The sequence below is a fragment of the Pongo pygmaeus genome, chromosome 14 (genome assembly GCF_028885625.2).
Source record: "Pongo pygmaeus isolate AG05252 chromosome 14, NHGRI_mPonPyg2-v2.0_pri, whole genome shotgun sequence".
In the NCBI taxonomy this organism is placed as follows: Eukaryota; Metazoa; Chordata; class Mammalia; order Primates; family Hominidae; genus Pongo; species Pongo pygmaeus.
In genome coordinates, this window is record NC_072387.2 from 60,473,757 (window position 1) to 60,495,689 (window position 21,933).

Genomic DNA, 21,933 nt, shown 5'->3' on the forward strand with positions numbered 1-21,933 from the left:
GCAGGGAGGCAAGGGGCAAGCCCTCCCTCGCAGCAGCAGGGTCGACCCAAGCAGGAAGTGGAATCCTGCAGGGAAGCTGCCCGAGCCCGTCCGCCTGCCACAGGTCCCCGTAAAAATGGTAGAATAAGTGCTAGGAAATGCAAATTGTGATCAAGGGCCGTGAGACACTTAAAAAACTACACCTTGGTTTCCAAAGAAACAGAATGCTATTATGAGAGGCTCTGCCTCATTAGCCTTGGTTAATGTCAGCATGTGTCTTAGGACAATGCCCCGTGGTTCTATGTTGGAGAGCAACTCAGCTGTGATGCCGCATTCTCTTCCCCAGTCGGATTGAGAATGAAGGCTTCACCTGGGGCTCTGAAGCAGACAGGTAGGAGTCTCGCTGAGACACCTAGACGCAGAACAAATGACTCATCAGGATGAAGCTCCACCACTGCACAGCAGAGGAACGTGCACTGTACCCAGTGGTGACTTGGGGCTCAGGCTCTGGGAGCCAGTGTGGCACCTCACAGGCTGTGTGCTCTGGAGGGACTGAAATCTTCTCCTAGCAAATGGTGGACCAGGCTGGGGTCCCTGGAGCAAAGAGCAGCATGCAGGGCTGGGCTGTACCTGGGGGTGTCAGTAACCCCTGCAAAGGCTAACTTAGACCGCTAAGGGAACTCCTCGAGGCATCTAATTCAAAGGGTGAAATAATCTAATGAGTGCAGCCACACAGAATGAGCAGTTATCGGGGAGAGAAGGGATTCACTGAAACGAGGCAGGCTTTGTAGGGGTCCCATAGCTCCACCCTTGGGCCCAGGGCAACTCCTAGGGCCCCAAGCCAATTCTGAGCCCCCACCAAGACAGGGAGCCCCTAGAGCTTCAGTGTTCTCATATGAAAAACTAGGATAATGAGGCCTAACCACAGGTGACTGTGAGAACAAGGAAGAACATATGAGAAAGTGCTTCATGGGCCCTAAAGTGGGGAGTAAATGTTGGTTGTTATTGGCCTAATTGCATATGCTTTACAAATGGTACTTTCATTGTAATAAAGCATCTGCATTTCTATAGGAGAAGGTCTAGAGTTATTTTAACTCCTGATAAGAAAATAATACGTCCATGAGAGACCCTGACCCTGAGGCATTCAAACAGTTTGCAAACAGGCCTGGGCTCCCTGCCAGCACAGGCAGGCACTCCCCGGGATCCCAGGCCCTGGGGCAGTTTCAGAGGCAGCAACCCAAAGCCACGCCAACCCTCCTCTAAAAGTACAAACAGTCCCTGCAGGCTCCTGGACAAACACCCAACTGACCCTTGATGCTGGGAACCAACAGTGAAAGGGAAGCTATACCCTGACTCCACACTAGCAAAGACAAACGAGCTGGAACTCAACTTCTTTCTGCTCTTCCTATTTGATCTGGTCTGTTCAGAAAGGCCTTTGCAGTGCTTTGAAGCCACACTTCTGTAGCAGGTTGTTTGCAAAAACAACTGCAATGACCCTCCCCTCCCACATAGTTAATGTTCCTCTCCTCTCAACGTGAGCAGGGATCTGGGGCATATCTGTGACTTGCTTTGATCCATGGGATGCAGCAGAAGTGATGTTGCATAACTTCCAAGCTGAGGCTTTACATGGCCTTGTGGCTTCTGCTGTCTTGAACGGCCTTTGACATCCCCTAAGGGAGCTCACTCTAGAGCCCTTCATGAGAGGCCACATGAAGACAGAAGCTCTGATACCATATTAACCATGTTTTTTTATGTATTCTGACACTTCCGACATCTAGGGCCTTGCTGACCTTGGCAGGCCTGTCCCTCCCAGGGTTAGCCAATTCCTAGAGACAGTAAACAACTTGCCCTTGAGCGTGCTTTTCACACACAAACTAACCAGTCCAGAGCTCATGCCCCCAGCTACCTACTTTATCAGCCTTCCACAGGACTCACACACTCTAGGCCACTATTCCTCTGCCCTAAGCACCCCAGGGCCAGGTACAAGACAACTAGGGACAGCCCCTATACCCAGAGCCTGCTGAAATTACTCAAACTATAATAGCTAACCTTAACCGTGCTCATCTTGCCTCACTCATTCCTTCCCATGGAAACCACCGTAAAGGCTCTTGCCCATGTTTTTCCATCCCTCCTGCCTTCTCGCTGACCATAGTGCCTCCCTATTTAGTCCTGCATGGCATAGTACTTTCCTTTCTCTTGGGATCTGTGAGTAACAAACCATCTTTTCAGTGGCAATCGACTCTTGATCTGTTGGTCTCTCCATACCTTAAGAATAATGCAACCTATATATATATTTTAAATCAACTATAATTTATTTAATTAAGCATAAATTTACTTTCACATTTGTCCACAACCACAGTAAATACAGTTCTTGGAATAAGGACAAAGCCTTTAGAATTTAAAACTTCCCCACCTGCAAGATTACGTATATAAAACTCCCACTACTGTTTAGATAACAGTGGATTAATCAAATTAAAATAGTTACACTATCTAGAATAAAATAAAATGGAAATAATTTACTCATAAGATTCATATTTAAATCATCCTTATTTACAAAATACTATCCTGAGAATTATAATTCTATTAAGTTTCAATTTGAGCAAAAGTGTAATCACTGAAGTAACAGCAGTTACTTCAACTGAAAATGAGAACAGTCAAAACGACTTTTGAAGAGAGCGAAAATATTGTCAGGTTTCTTGCTGTGGTTCTGGATCTTCAGTAGCAGGCTCATTTGAAGGCAGACTTAACCCTGAAGGGAACTCACTCTATCTTCAGAATGTGCAGGTGGGGGGAAAAATCCAGGTCTTGGGGGAAGGTAAGGAGGAAAACCCCTCGGTGGACAGACATTTCTCATTGCAAATGGAGCACGTGGTGGACCTGGGACATCCCTTGGTGGAAAATAATCTGGGGAAGCTCCAAACATGGTTCCTGGAGGAGGTGGAGGGAAAGGAGGTCCTCTTCTCATGAACGGGCCCCTCATATCCACTGGAAACAACGGACCTCTGATTGGAGCAAGAGGTGGAGGAACAAAGCCAGGGCCAGTTGCTTCATTTTCAGTGGGGAGAGATGAATCAGGCACATTTAAATTACCAAGATTATCTTTGGTATCATTTCCACTGGATTCCATTTCTGAAGGCATTGACCCATCCATTTTATCCAAAGAAGGTATATTAAAACTTCTGAGTTCTGCTGGTCCAGAGCGTCTAGCAGAATTAGAATAAAATCTGTCTTGCCTTTGTGGAGGAAGAGCTGAATCAGGATATGATTGTACTGGTGGAGGAAACATCATCCTACGGTCCTGTTCCCACGGAGGTGACAGGGGCCCAGTGTCAGAAGGAGCCTTTTGAGTATCAGTAAACCTATCACAGCTTGATTCTCCTCTTTCATTGGTAATCTGGTGGTCCAGAGGATTCCCTGGGCCTCTTAAGCCTCTTCCTCCTCCCACTGGAAGCAGAGGTGAGAGTCTGAGTGGACCCTCCAACAAAGCTGGAGGATAGAGAAAAGCTCTCATTTCAGATGAAGGCTGACCCAACAGTGAGGGACCATATGAGGAATGCTCTCTGCCAAATGCTGTATTTGGAACATCAAGTGCATAAGGATCTTTTTCTAAAAGTTTAATTTTAAACTCTGTTTCAGCTAATTTTTGTCTGTTGTGAGCATTTTCTTTCCTTAAATCATTGAGGTTTCTTTCAGCAGTCCATGCTGCCAAACAATTATCATGTGCTTTTTTCTCATGGTATATAATCTTCCCTTGATAAAAATGAATAGTTCTCTCAAGTTCTTCTTCAAGATCTTTGGCTCGCTTTCTGCAGGTCTCCAGCTCTTCAGTGGCATGGCTGATCATTTCGTCTACTTTAGAAAGTTTCTCTTTCTCTAGCCGGTTATTTTCCTCTACTATTAATTTCCTGTAGAGTTTCATTTTATTTTCTTGATATAACTCAGTCATTACTTTAACTTTCTGTTGAAGTTTCTGATTCTCACATTCAAAATATGTGTTTTCCGACTGCAAAGATGCTTGTTCCGTCTGAAGATTTTTAATATGCTCTCTAAGCTCTTCCTTGGTTTTATCAACTTCAGATAACTGAATATAAATTTGGTTTCTTTCTCCTTCTAAGGTTGTTAAAGAAGCATTTAACTTAGCAGCATGAAGCAGTTTCTTCATATCTCCTTTTGGAGGATTATCTAAGTAAGCACCATCTTTCAATTCACTGTTCATTTCCAATTCCAAGTTACCATCATCCATTATGTCTTCTTCCAGCATACCAGCCTGATCTTTGATCTTCAGCAAGCACTCAGTCAGAGTCTTGATGTGATTTTCTTTATCATTTAGAACTTGTTCTGCGTGCACTTTGGAGTCTTCAAATGTTATTTTCTGTTTATTAAGTTCACTCACTTGTTCTTTCCATACTTCAGCTTCTTGCAAAAGCTGTTTCTGGCTTTCCTGAAGTTGAGAATTTTCACTCAAAGCATCTTGTATTGCTATCTTCAGTTTTTCTTCCTTCATTTGAAATCTCTTGAAGGTCATTTTGGCTTCAGCTAGTAGTGATTTGAGGGATTTTGACTCATCTTCTAGAGACTGTATCCTTTTGGAAATATCCACCATCACCTCATCTTGTTCAGAATGTTTAGATTTCTCCTCTTTTAACTCTTTTTCTAGACAGAGTATTTCATGCTCCAGTTCAGAATTGGACCTGTTCAGCTTTTCACAGGTTGCCTCCAAACGTTGTGTTTCTGTTGCCTCCTTCTCAAAGCTGGCATCCTCTAAAGATGACTCTACTTCATAGCCTTCATACTCTTTTTGAACAAGGCTAAATTTTTCAAGTAGTCTACATTTTTCTTCAATTAGTCCAGAAAGTGCTACAGCAAGCTCTTTCTCTCTTCTCACATAAAGCCGACTCCTAACAGATCTAAAACTTCTCCACAAAAAAAAGGGAACAGCAAAAAATCCAACGACAGCTGCACATATCACCAATTCCCATGGAAAACCATAAGGATTCGAATTTGGTCTCACACCTTCAGGCAGTGCTGCCATAACCCTGGGTAGCAACTGCAAGACCAGCCCCAAGTACAGCTGAGGGGTAGCCCTAGGCTCCTCCATAGTGCCAAGGCTGCTCTGGCAGTGGCCAAAGTAACCACGGCCTGTTGAGGCCACAATAAGCAGCAGAGAATACGCAGCCTTCCGTTCGGAACGCAAATCTGCGCCTGGCAACCGGAGCGGACCACTGCGGAGTCAGCTGCGGGGGGATCTGGAGGACGCGAGCACCCACAGGCCTGACAGGCCCACGCTGCCCACCCCAGCCCCCTTGTTACACTCTACATCCTGAGGCACCGCTAAAACCTGTATTTTAAAACAATACCACGTGCAGAGAAAGATTCAGGTGACCCAGCATCCCAGCTATGCCCATCCCCAAGCTGACACCCTAGCTAAATGCAGTCTTGTGCGTGAGCCCAGGTGAGGCCAGCAGAAGAAACTCCCAGCTGACAGAATGATGAGGAATAACAAATCATTGTTTTAAGTCGCTAAGCTTTGGGGTCATTCATTATGCAGCAGTAGCTAACTGAAATACCTGCCACCTTATCACTTTGGCGTTTCAGTATCTGTTGCCTGAAATTATTAATTTGGGTGCTTGACTAAGATTATGCCCCATGGTAAATTGTGATAAGTAATTTTATAGCTAAAATATAAATTTTCTGATTGACCATTACTTCATTGAAGAGAGATTTATTAAGCTCCTCCCAGATGAGGCAGATTATGCTTTTTAGGTTAACTCCTTCCAGGAAAGGGCTCACCTCTGCCTAGCATGATCCTCAACTATCCCACGCATGACTGAAAAACACTAATCTCATCCCCAGAAGATCCAGAGCACTTAAAACAGTGCTGTCACATAGAGAGTGTTCCTCTTAACTGTCCATCAAACGTACCTACTCTGTGTCTGTTTCTGAAACACTGGCACTCCTTCAACACGGATGATGCCCTGCCCTGCAATGAGCCGTCACCTCCCGAGCATGCACATATCTTCAACTCATCCGGAAAGCTCACTCCTTCAGGAGAGGAACCAACTACCTAGCAAAATGTCCTTCACGTACTAGATGTTCTATACATATTTTTGCTTAATTGGTTTCTGGAGACTCTGGGTTTTTTGTTTTTTGTTTGTTTTTGCTAGGCACCAGTTGGCTGCTCTAAGCCTGGGCCCACGCTGACCTGACAGTGGGTATTCACATTGAAACAGAGGTCACATCTGCCACTCCCCTGCCCACAGCCTCCATTGGCTTCTAACCTTGCCCGAGACAGAGCCTCCCGGCCCTCCATGCACTGCCCAGCTCCATCTCCTCCTCTCCGACCCACTCCCTCCCACTGCTCTGCTTCTGCCTTCCCCTCCTTGCCTTTCCCTGAACACAACAAGCCCACTGCTGCCTCAGGGCTTTCCCGCTTCTTTCCTCTGCCTGGACCACCCTTACTTCAGGCACCCACATGGCCACTCCCTCAAGGATCAGTTTGAATGTCACCTGTGTCGCACCTCCCACCCTCACCCTAGCCTTGCAGGCTCTATCTCACTTCCTTCCTTTGTCTTTCTCCATAGCTGTCTTCCTCCATCATGGTCTGACAAACCACAGATTCATCTATTTGCTGATCATTATGTAAAGGTCCAAAAGGGCCAAGATGCGGCGGTTTTCCCTGTTTTCCCAGTCCCGACGACAGTGTGTGCAGCAGGTATTCGGTAATTATTAAGAGGCGAATGGACACATGAGAGAGAGGCAGAGCTCTTGAGAACTGTTTCCCATTCACGCTTGTTCTTTGTGCTGCTACCTGTGGCTGTTCTGCAAACAGCCTTCTCCGTGTCACTTGGGGGCAGCAGGCTCAGGAGCACCGAGCCATGCCTGGCACATCCTCCACAGAGCTCCCAGCCCACATACATTCTCAGGAAACTGATCTCTTACTAAAAGCTGTGGGGGACTGGAGAGAGGGTTTACGTGGTACACCCTTTGGCCACACTTTCCAAATTTCCCTCTAAACGCCTTTCTCTTTCTTTCACTAAACTTCCTCCCTAATTATTGCCAATTTGTTTCTCTAGGACCACTCCAGGAAGCCTCACCAGCCCCTAGACCCAGTAGGTGATGCTCCACAGCTCCACATGCCCCAGACATGTGGGCTACCAGCGGCACTGACCTCGGTGTCTGCCCACTGACCCCTGCTCATCCACCCATCACGGCCTTGGAAGCTCAAGGGCAGGGACAGTGGCCCCCATGTCCAGTGCAGTCCTGGCACATAGTTCACATTTAATGAATGCTCACTGAATGGATGAATGAATGCATACATGAATGAAGCAGAAAAAATACTTAGGAATCTGAAAAGTTAGACGGATGGAAATGACAATAGAAGGAGCTTCAGAGTTAGAAAATTAACACTTGTGAACCTAGGATTCTGCCTGCCATTCAGGACTAACAGGTGTCCACTAAACAAAGCTTTCCAAGGAAAGCAATTCCACAGCTTCACCCCTTCCTCTTTCTGGGCAAAGCCTGTTAATTCACACACCAAATTAATAGATGAGTGGGCAAACTGCATTCTCAGGGTTCAGTCTTTGCTCATGTTGTCCTAAAGCTAATGCTTCGTGTGGAATGCAGTTGAGGACCTCGGGTTGAAGGTGAAAGCTCCTCCCCATACTCTTAGACATCCCCTTCCCCCAAATGGCAAGGTCAGGAGCTTCAATCCCTTGCATAAAAAAATTCTACTGAGATACACTGAATTTTAAACAAGTAACCAAGGAGCTAAGTGAAGCAGTTTGCTTTTACCAGTGGCATTTTGAAATTTACCAGGAAGGTTTTTAAAAAATAGTATTGGTGCCAAAGAAATGGGAGGGGTGTTCCTGAAAAGGGCAATGCAGCAGAATGAACCTCTTGGAATGACTGTAATTATATTGTCTCCCTGCTCTCTAAGCCAGTGACAACGTGTGCTTACTGAGCTCTTCCCTGATGAGCAGGCCCCTCAGTCCTTTTTCTGGAGTTGCAGCTGCATTGCAGGGGCAGCTTAAAATAACCCAAACCCAGGCCAGGCTGCAACTGATGTCGGACGCTGTAGGCTACAGGGCTTGGGGCAGCACCACCTAGAGTCTGCAGCCATTATGGTGCATGTCCTTCTGGGGGATGCTAATGACCAGGAAGTCTCCAGAGGATTGGGCCAGCCAGGAAATACAGCCTGCCCTCATCTATTAGCCTTTTCTCCTGGAAAAGATGTCTGCAGTACAAACATCTGATGTCTCTGGGAAAGAAATACTGCTACACATGCTCTAAAGATGACAAATAAAATCACCACAGCCTGTTGTCATCAGGCAGGCCTGTGGAGATCAAACAGCATGGCTGGGATTTTGGGTGCATTTGGGAGGACCCCGGCAGAAAGAGAATGCCAGAGGCTGTCAGCCTGCTGCACAGCTGCAAACATGTTAAGAGAGACAGACAGGCAAAGTTGACATCTGTCAGGGAACAATTAGCTGCCATCAAGCCCTTACCTCTGTTCAGCCCTCTGCAGGTGTGAGATGTTTGCAGATGTCCTTCTATTCTAACAGTTTCATCTTCACACACATTGAGAAAAAAGGAAGCTGAGCGTACATGCTGCAAGAAGAAGTCACTTGATTCCCAAGGTTAGTTTAGCTCAGGAACAACAATCACCAGTTCCACGGGTGCTATAGGCCAATGCATGCAGAGTTGGATCATGTAATTTGTCATATAATGCCTCATTTAATCCATGAATAACTCGATGAGGTGGGTCATATTAAGCTCGTTTAATACATAGGGAAACTGACGCTTAGCGGGGCTGAGCAGCACTGTCACCAAGGTGGAGAAAGCCAGGTATGTCTGTCGCACTGGAAACGCCAGTGCTCTCCTGCTCGCCTTGCAGGTCTTGAGACTGACTGCAGCATCTCAGGCCAATTCAGGGAACAGGGGACAGGCAGCTCCCACCTGAGGTGTAGGGGGCTGGAAGGGACATTCCTCTTGGGGACCCAGAGCTGACTCCTGGGATTCCCCACTTAGCCCACCTGCCACCATGTAAGGCGGGCGATGGAGCTGTGAGTTCAGCCTCTGACTCTGCTACTCTGGGCAAGTCCCACAACCTCCCTGAGTGGCAATGGTTAATTGCACTGTCTGAGAGCTGGCCATACAGCGCATTAGCTGAGAGATCCTGGCTCCTCGGAGTGTGGCCCACAGAGCAGCAGCCTCACAGCACCTGGGCACCAGCCCACATCTGCTCAGTCAGAATCTGAACTTTAACAAGACTCTGACTCCAGGGGCACATGTTAGAGTCCAAGACGCCCTTTTGAGGCCCATGTTTGAATTCCAGCTTCAAATCCTGGCTTGGCCATTTAGGGGCTGTGATTTCGGCTGTTACTTAATTACTCTGTCAAGAATTGATTCAGGTTTTGTGGGCCTAAATCTTATACGATCTGGAGTATTTTCCTTAAGAAAAGGATATAAAATTACAAATACAAAATTAGGTACAAAAGTGATGTTCAGAATGTAAAGACTTCACGGCAAATTACAAATATTGAAGAGCTGGAAAGTACCACAAAAACAGTAAACAATACAGAAAAATCATTTCATGTTTTTATCAACCAATACACTTCTGCAATACTTTTATCCTGTGCTTTGGGGCTCTGATTGACTCTTCATCTGGCTATGATTTTATACAAGACAATTCAGCCTTTTCCCAAGCAAGGTTGATAGAAATGTTTCATTATCGATAGTTGGAATGTGTAGAATATGCCACTTCACGCATAGACATACTCATTAGATACAGCACTACTATTGATTTCTGCCCTAAAGATACAACAGCTGCAGTGAATTGTGTTTCTTGGAATTGCCACTGAAAAAGAAAACAATGCATGATGCGCTTAAAAGTATATAGGCCACATTAAGTATGTTCCTGACAAGAGAGACCTTTGTTGATGAGAATCGACTCTGTTAACAATTTTACATGTCAGATAATTGGGAGAATTCTCCAGAGTAGCTTTGAACTCCACATACTACAGATCTGGGGTTCCTCTACTGTTCATGTTCCTCTACATATACACAGAGACACGCCCCTGTCACCATGCCCCTGGGTGAGTCAGGAAGTAGACAGTGGGAATAGTCCTGGGTCCTGGAAGTCATTCCTATACAGGGAGCACTTGATACACAGAAGTGGTAGCAAATTATCTGAATAGATCTCGCTCATTCAAACTAATCGTATCCCCAACTCAATGACCCTTTCCCCTTAAAATCACTGACACTTGGCCAAGTGCGGTGGCTCACGCCTGTAAACCCCAACACTTTGGGAGGCTGAGGCAGGTGGGTCACGAGGTCAAGAGATGGAGACCTTCCTGGCCAACATGGTGAAACCCTGTCTCAACTAAAAATACAAAAATTAGCTGGGCGTGGTGGTGTGCACGTGTAGTCCCAGCTACTCGGGAGGCCGAGGCAGGAGAATTGCTCGAACCTGGGAGGCGGAGGTTGCAGTGAGCCAAGATCACACCACTGCAGTACAGCCTGGGTGACAGAGGGAGACCTCGTCTCAAAAAGAAGAAAAAAAATCACTGACACTTAACACAGGGAACGTGTATGTGCTGGAAGGGACACCGGCATGAAGAAACCTATCTTAACCAATTACAAGTGAAATATTAATAACTAACTTTGCAAAACTTGCAAAACACATGACCAAGAGAACCCATGGCTGGGCCCCTTCCAGAGCCTGACAGGGGCCTGTGCATTACAGAAGCCTTGAGGGAGAAGCTTCAGTGAACAGCCCAGTGAACGGCCCAGTGAATGGCCTCTGTACTCTGGTCTCAGTTCTTTCTCCATGAAATAGTGGGAACAATAGTATTTTACATATGGGCTGTGTGAGAGCTGGGAAGAATAGATATATGTAAAGGGTTTCTATGTACTTGTCAGGGTGCCTGGCATATATTTAAGGTTCAACAAGTGGTAGCTATCATCAATGCATTCTTCCCTTGTTGAAAACTTCTTATTTTAGTCTGCATTTTAGTCTAGAGAAAGGCGCCACATGGAGCCAGGTGCTGGCTTGGATTTGGCCCTTCCAGCCATCCAAGCATGGACCGAGCCCAGCCCTCCTTCCTAGGTTTGCATCCCAGGCAGGGCCTGGTTCCCTGGGGTGCCATTGGCCCAGAGCCCCTCAGGGTCACCTCAGGTCAGTTACCCAGGAAATCCTTAAGTTTCATCTTTTAAATCATCCACCTAAAATTTATTTTACCTCAGTGATTTTTCTTCTGAGAATCCTATTTAAACACACTCTTTCCTCCTTCAATTAAACCAGCAAGAATTCAGTACCCTTCTACCCCTTCAACTCTTCCTCCACCCCCTGAGCATTCCCATGCATCATTCTCCGGCATCATTCTCACTGTATCCTCAGGCTCTGGGAAGCTGCGTGATCACCTGAGGTGATCCAAACTCAGGTCTGTCTCGCTCACCAGTGTTTTCTCCATTCCCTTATGCAGAGGAGGACAAGTAAGGCCCCGTTAACGCTAACCTGTGGGCTTAAGCCCTAGTTGCCCGTCTGCTGACCAGGCCGACATTCACTAAAGACCATGAATATGACTTATGGGTGCCAGCCCACCCACCTCCTAGTCCCACACTGCACCTGCAAACATCACCATGGAGCTCCACAGGGCAACTGTTCCTTCCTCGTCTAAGTGACTTGCCAGTGGACCAGCGACATCCCAGGTCTCTCTCTCTCAACAAATGGCAGCAGGTTGGTGGGGCTGTGATGCTGCCAGGTGACGGACAAGTTTTATTAAGCCTGAGTAAAAGACTGGGGGCAGCTGGGGCCAAAGAGGAGTTTGAACACCCAGAGAGGGTGCTCAGGGAAGGAAAGAGGGAGAGAGCAGAAGCAGGAATTCCAGAGGAAATAATATAATTCAAGAACAAAGATGGACAGGCACCCCTAGGTTCCTGAATCTTCCATCTTCTGCCACCCCTGCCCTGCTCACATATCCAGGTACCCTTACACACCTGAGCCAATCCAGTGAGCTGTTTTCTGGGAGATGCTAGGGAAACCCACACGCTACTGAGGACTGGTGCCACCAGCTAGTCCTGCAGTTTAAGGGCAGTGTTTCTCAGGGCTGTGCAGAAGGGCTCTGCGCTAAAAGCAATTCTGCTATTTACTAAGTATGTGTTGGGCAAGTTACTTAACATCTCTGAGTTCACGCTTCTGAGCTGCAAAATGCATTGATGGGGCTTAAATGAGACGACAAAAGTGCCTGCAGCAGCCACCCGATAAGTCACAATATCATCACACTTCTGGGTTGACCCCGGTCTCTGCCCCCAGGGAGTTCCGAATTCTCATGTCCCAAACTGCAAACTCAGTGTTCTCCAAGAATGTCGCCCCTCTCCTCCCACCTCTAGATGTTTCAGTAACTTCTTTCCTGTTTATTGAGAGATTCATCCCAGTGTCCTCTCATTCCCTTCTGTCACTGGGAATTTCTTCCATCAATTTTGCTTCCTTTTTCATACCTGTCACCTGAGCTTCCAAATATCGATCTCTCTCCATCCTAAAAATATTTCTGTGCCTCATCCCTGCATGCTCAAAGGTGATCTTCCTTCTCCTCTTTACCATCACAGTTCTCAAAATAATGATTGGCATTTCTTGAATGTTTCTCTCGAAGGCCCTCTGTGAACTCCTAGTGCCAATTCCAGCAATGCCTCAGGGTCAGCACTTCCTCCTGCCACCTCTGCACCTTCAGCTGTTCTCCATCCTGGAACTTTCCTGACAGCCCCTTGGTCCTCATCTCAAGTCATCTGTAACATTTAATGTGACTGACACTTCCCTCTTTAAAAATCTTTCTCAGTGTCTGGATATTTTAGAATTGCACATGGCAGTATGAAGGGGTGGAAAGACATAGCGTCCGGGATTCACTTTAAATTACTTCAGCAAATAAAAAAGAGAAAAAGAAAGAAAAGGAGGAATAGAAGAAGCAAAAATGATATGGCAAAATCTTGACAATTATTTAATTCAAGATGTTCAGGGTGGGTATATGGGGATTCACTCTTAGTCTCTGTATTTCTACATACAAAGCAATTGACATTTTCCATGTAATTTTTTAAACTATTTTTATTTAGTTAGTTTTTGGAACAAGGTCTTGCTCTGTCATCCAGGCTGGAGCACAGTGGTGCAATTACAGCTCACTGAAGCCTGAACCTCCCCAGCTCAAGTGATCCTCCCACCTCAGCCTCCCAAGTAGCTGGGACCACAGGGACACGTCACCATGCCTGGCTAATTTTTGAAATTTTTTTTTTTCTTTTTTTTTGGTAGAGACAGGGTTTTGCCATGTCGCCCAGGCTGGTCTCAAACTCTTGAGCTCAAGTGATCCACTCACCTTGGCCTCCCAAAGTGACAGGATTACAGGCATGAGCCACCATGCCCGGCCCATAATTAGAATTATTTTTCTTTCCTGGACCTCCTTATCACACATCTCTCCTGGCTCTGCTCCTTTCTGAGACCTCCTCCTATTCCCATCTTTTCCTTCTCTTTTTCTACCTGCTTTGTGAACAATCAATGCTTCCCAAGGCCCTTGCTCGCCTCTGTGTGAGGTGCCGGTGGCCAGTGCCGAGGCCCGGGTGAAACTCCCCAGCCCACTGATTCACCTGAGCCTGCTCTGAAGGTAAGCCACTGCTATAGCTTTAGTCCTGCCCTCTCTACAAACACCAGATCCACATGTATTTTTAAAAATTTACACATATTTTAAATATGTATATAAATACAGAGAATAAGAAGACAAAATCCCTGACCCACTACCCAGATTTAACCAGTGCTGACATTTTGGTACATTTGCTTCACAGTTTTAGAAATAAGTTACAAATATAGCTGAAGGCCCTGACACACCTCTCCCAGACCCCATTCTCTTCCCTTGCTCCCCTTAGGAAACCACCGATCTGAACTTGGTATATAGCCCCAGACCATGTTTGTACTTTGACCACAGAGGCTGGTGTCTAGAACAATATATGAAACAATTTTTTTAAATCTTCATGGCTCTTTAGGTATGTCTGTAATTTTTTTCACTCAACACTGTGTTTTCCCCATATTGATACACACAGATCCTGTTGGTTCATTCTGAACGCTGCAGAGTAAATACTTTCTCTTATGACACACATCGCAAGTTGTCTGTCCACTTCCCTAAGCGGACGTCTTGGCTGTGTCCCGAGCAAACGGTGCCATGGTGACCTGCCTTTGCGGGTCTCCTGCTGCGCACCTGCGTGAGCATGTCGCTCTCCTCACCTGCCAGCATCCCTGTGACACTTTCTTGTGCTTGTTTGCTTTTCTGACTCCCCCACTCAAACGCAAGCAGAGAAGGTATTCACTTCATCTCTATGCTATTAATGCATCACGCCTAGCTCATAGTGGATTAATATGAAGGAGAAAAAGAAGGAAGGAAGGAAGGAAAGGAAGAAGGAAGGAAGGAAAGAAGGAAGGAAAGGAGGGAGGGAGGCTTTCTATCACCAAGCTCAGGAGCCAAGGACTAGGCAATATGTGGAATTATTTTGTGGAAGTCCAGGTATGACATTGCAGTGAGGAATCCAAGAGGCATTTTAATAGCAATGTATATGCCTGCAACCAAAGAACATACTCTGAGCAAGCGTTTTACCTCTCAGCAGAAAGATGTGAGCTGCTGCCTGTATTTTGCACTGCTCCTGAAACAGGCATCTGATAAAAGCTAGTTATAGAATATTTGGTGTCATTTTCCAGATGAAGAGAACTACATGGTCTCAAGCCAGCTAAGACTTGACAGAGAAAAGATAAGACTTTGACAGTAATTCAGCCAACGTGTATTTCGACTCCTGCTCTGTGCCAGGCAGCACAGGTGAGCCCTGAGGAGGGTCTGGGTAGGGCATGGCCTCTTCACTCCCCTACAATCCACTCACCACATGAAGCAAATCGTCACGCCCCTCCTTCAAGCCCTCCAATGTCTTCCAGCAGCTTTGCAATAACGTGTCAACTTCTTGCTCTGCTGGTCTCTTTGAGATCTCGGCCTGTTCTTCCTGCCTCCCTCCATCCTACCCATGTGCACCAGCGCTGATCCTCCCAGCCAGGTCCCCTCAGGGCTTTCTCACTCACAGGGCAGCATCTTCCCATGGCAATCCCCCTCCCCACCTCTCATCACTGCCTCCTCTACCTTGCTGTCCTGCTACAGTGTCTTCATGGCACTTTCCACTGGCAGAAATGACAGGATTTGCCTATTATTGCTGTCTCTTTGTTCCACTAGAATGTAAACTCATGAAGGGCAGGAGCCTTGTTTGAATGGTTTCTTGGCTGTAGATCCCTCACCTACAATTGCGACAGTCACCTAATGAGTATTTGTTGCAAGTGGACTTCCGGTGGCCTTCAGATTCTCTGCCCCATCGTGCCTGAGGCCCAGCTGTGAAACTGCAACACTCCTGCACTCCAATTATGGATTCCCCTTAGGCTCAAACTCATTTCATTTTGCTTCTGATAACTGCAATTCACAGTTCTGCGACGCCTGGTGGGAGAGGAGCTAGGCAGAGAGCTCGCTGGATCAGGAGGCAGCCATTGAGTGCTGACCCTGGTCAATACGCAGACATTGATCCGCGAACGGAGATGCGGCTGCACATTTCTCAGGCTGTCAAGTACCTGCAGTGACCATGAGCAGTAAGGCGTGTGGCAAGAGATGGGGCAAGCCTGGGTTTTCCTTCAAGACCTGGTGCAGAGCAGGTGTTCAGATATCTAGCAGGTTTGCCTCTCAATCCATAAACCTGGGTCTCTAGTGAATTGCTATTCCAGCCTCTAATTCCACTGGGCTGGAAATTACAGATTGGTTGTTACTGGACTCCAGGAGGATCCCAAAGTCTCACAGGAATCCAGGAGACTTAAATGATCCAAGGGCAGGAAAGAAGGCTGCTCATCCCAGCCTAGCAGCAGATTTGCTCCTCAGTCTTCAGCGTCTAAGCTCAGAGCAGTTCCTGCGAGTCTATCTCCAGGCAAGGGAATCTACCAAGGTGGGGCACCCCTGGGGGCTGTCCCTCTCTAAGACACACCAGGTACCCGCTGCCTCAGAGCTCTTGCTGTCAGAAGCCCACCTGAGCACACATCCAGGCAACACCTGTCCTTTGCTCACCCAGGCCACAGGGGAAGCTCTGGGCAACTCCTCTTCCAGGACATTAATGCAGCATAAGGAGATAATGGTCTGCTCTACTTTCAAGCCGTCAGAACTTAAGGGGCTCAAGCATCTTTCTCTCACAGACATGTGCCCCCTGCTCTCCCCTCTCTCCCACTCAGCTGGGGAGCGGAGGTCCAAAGCATTTTCTCAGAAACTCAACCTGATGTAATCTTTCTCACATTCTTTCTCATCAGTGTCCCTCCCCACCTACTGTGTGTGCGTGTGTGTGTGTGTGTGTGTGTGTGTGTTGGGGATACGTGTGTTGGTTCAGCCTGATCATGCATTCTCTCCACTCTTTCATTTATACATGTGGGTTGTGCTTTTTAAAACATAACTGTCAAGACTTAACGTCTTTGTTTTCTTGTTCCTCCCTCACATCTCTCTGCAGGCAGCCCTGGCCTCTTGAGCAGGGAGTGTCAGAGGGTGGAGATGGCATATCAGTTCATCCTCTACAGACCATCCAACCACAGGAGTTATCGCTTGAAAAAAGTTTCACAGGTCGTTGGGAAATGCTGGGCACATGCCCTTTTCTTAATGACTCACAGGGCAGAGGCAGATAAACACAGGAAGGGTCATCTCCAGGAAAGAGCCCTGTTTATACACTAGTGATTCCCAAATGCGCTCAGCTTCAGAGGCTTCTTCAGAGAAGTCTTGGGTGGGCATGGCCCAGGCTTAGGCTCCTGTTCCCAGGACTGCTGGGTTGTATTTCTACATACAAAGCAGTTGATACTTTTCACGGTAATTTTTAAAATTATTTTTATTTATTTAGTTTTGGGGACAGGGTCTGGCCCTGTCACCCTGGCTGGAGCACAGTGGTGTGATCACAGCTCACTGCAGCCTCAACCTGCCAGGCGACAGCAGTGACTCCTGTGGGACAGGGATCACACCTGCAGAAGAGCTTAGGTGGGTGGATTCACTTCCTGTTGCAGCTGTAACAAACTACTGCAAACTTCATGGCTTAAAACAATGCAAATTTGTCCTCTTACCGTCCCAGAGGTTGGAAGTTTGAAATGGGTCTTATGTGCTAAAATCAAGATGTAGGCAGGGCTGGGTCCTTCTGGAGGCTCTAGGGGAGGATCTATTCCTCGCCTCTTCCAGCTTCTGAGGCCACCACAGTCCTTGGCTTGTGGCCCTGCCTCCATCTCCAATCGCATCCCTCCAACCTCTTCCTCTATCATTGCATCTCCTCTCTGATCCTCCTACCTCCCTCTTAGAAACACCCTTGTGATTATCTGGCGCCACCCACATGGTCCAGGATCCTCTTGCCATGTCAAGACCCTTAATCACATGTGCAGGGCTCCTTTTGCCCTTCACAGGCTCTGAGGACTCGGATGAGGATGTCTTGGGGGCCACTGTTCTGCCTGCTGCAGGGTGTGGTGCTGGAGGCATGGAGTGGGCTGTCTGAATCCTCCATCAGAGTCAGATGATGGCAATGTAACCTCATGTGGAGCTGGCTGGATGATTTTTGGACAAGCCTCTGTTGGCAAATGCTGATAAGTCCTAGGCACTCTGCACTGCAGCCTGCCAATGCCAGCAGGGATGGGAGACTACACTTTTGACAAACCAAGTCCAGTCCTAGACATTGAGATCTGGGCTGCGACTCAGTCCTCTCTGCCCCATCGCCTGTGATGGGACCTCTCAGGAGACAGAATGCGATGGGCTGGTGAGGAGCTGCTCTGTGACCTGACAGGCTTCACTGCCACCACCACAGCCACCTGGGGAGGCGATGGAATGGGTGGCTTGTTAAGGCCAGGAAAAGCAACAGTGTCAGTTGTGCCACACCCACACTGAGATCAGTTGAAAGCCCATGGCCAAGCACCAGACCCTCAGGCAGCACATCTCACAGTGAAAAGTGCCGGCAGCCACCACTCAGATGCTTTGGGGCTGGCACTGTGGACTTGAGAGCCACTGGTGAGACAAACAGCTCCAAAGCTTCCTGTTCAAAGAAGAAGAAGAGAGAAAAAGAAGAAAGGAGAGAAGGACGGGATGAAAAAAAGGAAGATGGAAGGAGAGAAGGGGGTAAAAGAAGAAGGAGGAGGGGAGGGGAGGAGAGGGGAAGGAAGGGGAGGGGAGGGGACAGGAAGGGAGGAGAGGACAGGGGGACAATCCCCCAAGCCCAATTAGCCCTCAGCCACCCCTGCAGAGATGAGCAGCTGTCCTCCAAAGCTAGGAGGCGCTCTGGTTTCATTGCAGATGAACATCAAGAGAAAATCTCACCCACAGGCAGCAGTTTGGTCCTATTTTCCCCAGGTGGGTACCTGCCTTTTGACACCCCTCAGACGAAGCCCCTTTGGAGGCTCTATGAATTATCTCGAGTTAATAGTAAGCATCAGGCACCCTCAGGGCTTGGGGCTGGGTAAAGAAGAGGAGGAATGACCTACTCCTGATCAATTTTGAAAACCACCCCTTCCTCAACCTTTCAGCTACCCTCCCGCCTTACAGCTGCTTCTCCCCAGAGCCTTGCCCTTTAGTCACTCCTGTCTGGGACTGGCCACCTGGCGGCCTTCTAGAGGCTGGCGCCCTAATCAGATGTCGTTTGGACTCTCCTCCCCCACTGTTTAAAACAAAACAACAACCAAAAAAACACCCCCTCAGGCCGGGCATAAGTGGCTCTCACCTGTGATCCCAACTCTTTGGGAGGCCAAGGCAGGAGGATCACCTGAGCCCATGAGTTCCAGACCAGCCTGGGCAACACAGCCAGGCCCCTTCTCTAAAACAAAAACAAAAACAAACAAAAACCTCTTTTCCTCTTTCCCCCAGTTCCAGGAGAGGAGGTGCTGGGTCTGTTGATGGTCTCCACAATCCTGCCAGTGGGGTTGACTCCAGGGATGGAGCCCCCATCTGCCCTGTTAATCTTCCTAGGACCCCCATTTCTGCATTCTTGGGGCCACGGTTCAGAGAAGGGGGCAGAGAGGGGATGGTGGAGTCTCCTGAGTTGGTGGAAGAGAAAGAAGAGAGCACTGCCTGGCTGTGCCTGCTTCCTTCCATCCTGCCTGAATTCTGCCTGTCTCCAAACAGTGTGGCCCCACTCAGCCTACTCATCCCCTTTCCTGCTCTCCCCAGCAGCCAGGATGCACCCCTCACTGCATACAACAATCATGCATCACCTGGACCATAAGCCCTCTCCTCCCCTCCCGAGCAAATCCCTCCTGTGCTTGACCTCACTCAGTTCTCACCCTCTCTGAACAGCATTCCCAGAAGATCTCTTCTCTGTATCTGATGTAAACTGTATTGTGGGAGGAGAGATTCTGTGGTCCCTCCAGTATGTTTGGGAAATGTGGATTCTATGCTGCAGGACTTCTCAGAACCTTCGATACAACAAGACCTGCCGGCAGGGGGTGAGCCAGCACACGTAAGGACCTCAGGCCCTTGACACCTCTTGCTCTGGGAAGCCTTCCTGGCATTACTAGACATTACTCCTTTCTAAATTTTCTCTTGCACTTAGAAGGAATGCGCCACTGTTTAGCTCTTTCTTAGTTGCTCATTTGTTTTCCCAAAACTCCACTGCCTTCGTCTAGGCACCCCCTAGCAAAGCAGCTTGAGGACAGGAGTCCTGTTTCATACCAGGCTAAGCACCTGGCAGGAACATCACATTTCATCGACTGACTTCTAAAACTGATTAAAACTAGCAGAAAATAGTGTCAGCTTTCAGATAATTTCTCCACTTAATTGCCATCTTACATCATCAGCAAAAGTACTGCCTGTGAGCACTTTCCATAGGAATTGAAACAAACAAGGAAGTGATTCTTAGAACAGATGCTACCAAAGGTGGAATTAACTTTTTTCTTTCCTTGTACTAATCTAGATGGTTTATCAATAGCAATACACACATCCCTACACATCACACATACACATACACACACACACCCCTACACATAATACACAAATATAGGCACACAGAGCTATCCCAGACAGCCCCTCAGTTTCAGTAGTTACAGAGATGCATAGAGATGTGTACCAGAGCCTTCCTTGGTAACTCATGCCCCTTCCACACTTCCTCCCACAGCTTTGCCAAGGAGAGACACTCTGCCCATTCTGCCCTGACCATGTGACTTTCCCCTAAACACCCCTTTCCCACCCAGGCCTCCACCTTCATATACTTCCATGAAATCACACTTCAGTGCCAGCCCAGATGCCACCCTTCCTCCCCAAAGCTGAGACCAGACATGATTTTTTCTCCTCACCAAATCCCTCTCCTAAGACACAGGAGCTCCTTCTGTCATTAGCTGTGTGTGTAGTAGTGTGTTTGTGTGTGCAGTGGTGTATGATGTGGTACATATGTGTATGTAAATGTGTGTAAGGTATCTGTGTTGTGCGTATGTGTCTATGTGTATGTGGTATGTGAGGCATATGTGTATGTGAGGTGCATGTGGTATATGGTGTGTGTAGTGTGACATATATGTGTTGTGTGTCTATGCGTGTGTGGTATGTGGTGTGTGTGGTGTGTGTGTGTGGTGTATGTGTCTATGCGTGTGTGGTATGTGGTGTGTGTGGTGTATGTGTGTCTTGTCTTCCCTGCACTGGTTCCTTGAGGCAGGTACTGTGCCTTCCCTGAATCCTCCCAGGCTCAGCGTGGGCTCAGGACTCCCCTGGGGACCTGGAGATGGGAGCCCTTCCCGCAGTGACCTCCTTGCTGTGGCTTTTCCTCACTCACTGTGGATGAAGCCACCTCCAGCTCCACAGCCCCCGTTCTGGTGACTTCCCACTTGCCAGGAGAGGCCAAGCTAACCTGAGTCCCTCCAGGAGATCCACTTTGTGGGCAGTGGACACAATTCACTAGTCTTCCCCACTGCCGAGGTGAGGGCGTAATCAGAGTAAAGCCATGGATGACACAGGGGAAAGCCCTGGAGCATTAGAGCAGCCTGAATGTTTAGGCTCAGGAAGAATGGAGGAGCCTGTGAGAGGCAAAACAGGTTAAGGTCCCTTCATGGTTGGGGGTTGGGGGGTGGGGTGTGTGTGTGTGTGTGTGCACGCGTGCATAAGCACAGTGGGTGGGGACAGGGGCGTGCTGGGAGCAGGAGGGATGGAATTATCCTCTGAATGCTCTAAGGTGGGACAGGGAGCAAGGATAATTGACAGTGATAGCACAAGTAACATTAAAACATTACTAGATCATTCTATGATGCATTTATACTTCTAAGCATCATGTTGCACATCATAGATATATACAATTTTATCTATCAATTTAAAAAATAAAATAATAAAACAAACATATATATAAAACACTGTTATTCAGAAAAACAAAGATTAACTAGACATTGGTGGAGATTTAAGGGGAAAACAAAGCCCCCAGCCTGAAGCATCTAGTGCTTCATACTTTACAGGAAACCCCAATAAACCCAAATAAGTGTATCCTAAGTCACAAACAGGCAATATCAGCTTCTTTGAGGTTCCCAGAAGTAATACATGTTAACATTTTTAGCTGGATCTAAGCTTATATGGATTTTGGCATTAATTCCGAACACTACATAGGAAAGAGAAAATGCAAGTTTATAAAACACCCATATTCCTCCAAAATAAATAAATAAATAGACGATCCCCTCATTGCTCCCCACCCCACCCCGGGAACTATTAATAGCAGGTTATTCTGTGATTAAATTCACACGATGCCACGGCCCACTCGCTGCTGTGATGGAAGTACCATACCACCGTGCTGGGTTTATATTTAGCCACCAAAGCTGGGTCATCAGAAATAGCAGAGCAAGATTGTTCTATTTTAATCAAAAATTAGTACATTCTTTAGGAATTCATATCTAAAGGCAATATAATTCTGTCCTGGAGAAAAGGGAAAGATATT

At 47.4% G+C, this 21,933-nt stretch overlaps 2 protein-coding genes across 3 annotated transcripts in view; both read right to left on the reverse strand.

Moving 5' to 3' along the window:
- Window positions 1–21,933, reverse strand: part of ATP7B (ATPase copper transporting beta) — a 217,646-nt gene that overhangs the window by 110,108 nt on the left and 85,605 nt on the right. The window lies entirely within an intron of this gene.
- LOC129011413 (cTAGE family member 2-like) lies at window positions 2,628–8,605 on the reverse strand. Its single transcript, XM_054446324.2, is given in 2 exon segments — window positions 2,628–2,743; window positions 2,746–8,605. Coding segments are annotated over 2 exon segments (2,409 nt in total). The 5' UTR covers window positions 5,078–8,605; the 3' UTR covers window positions 2,628–2,666.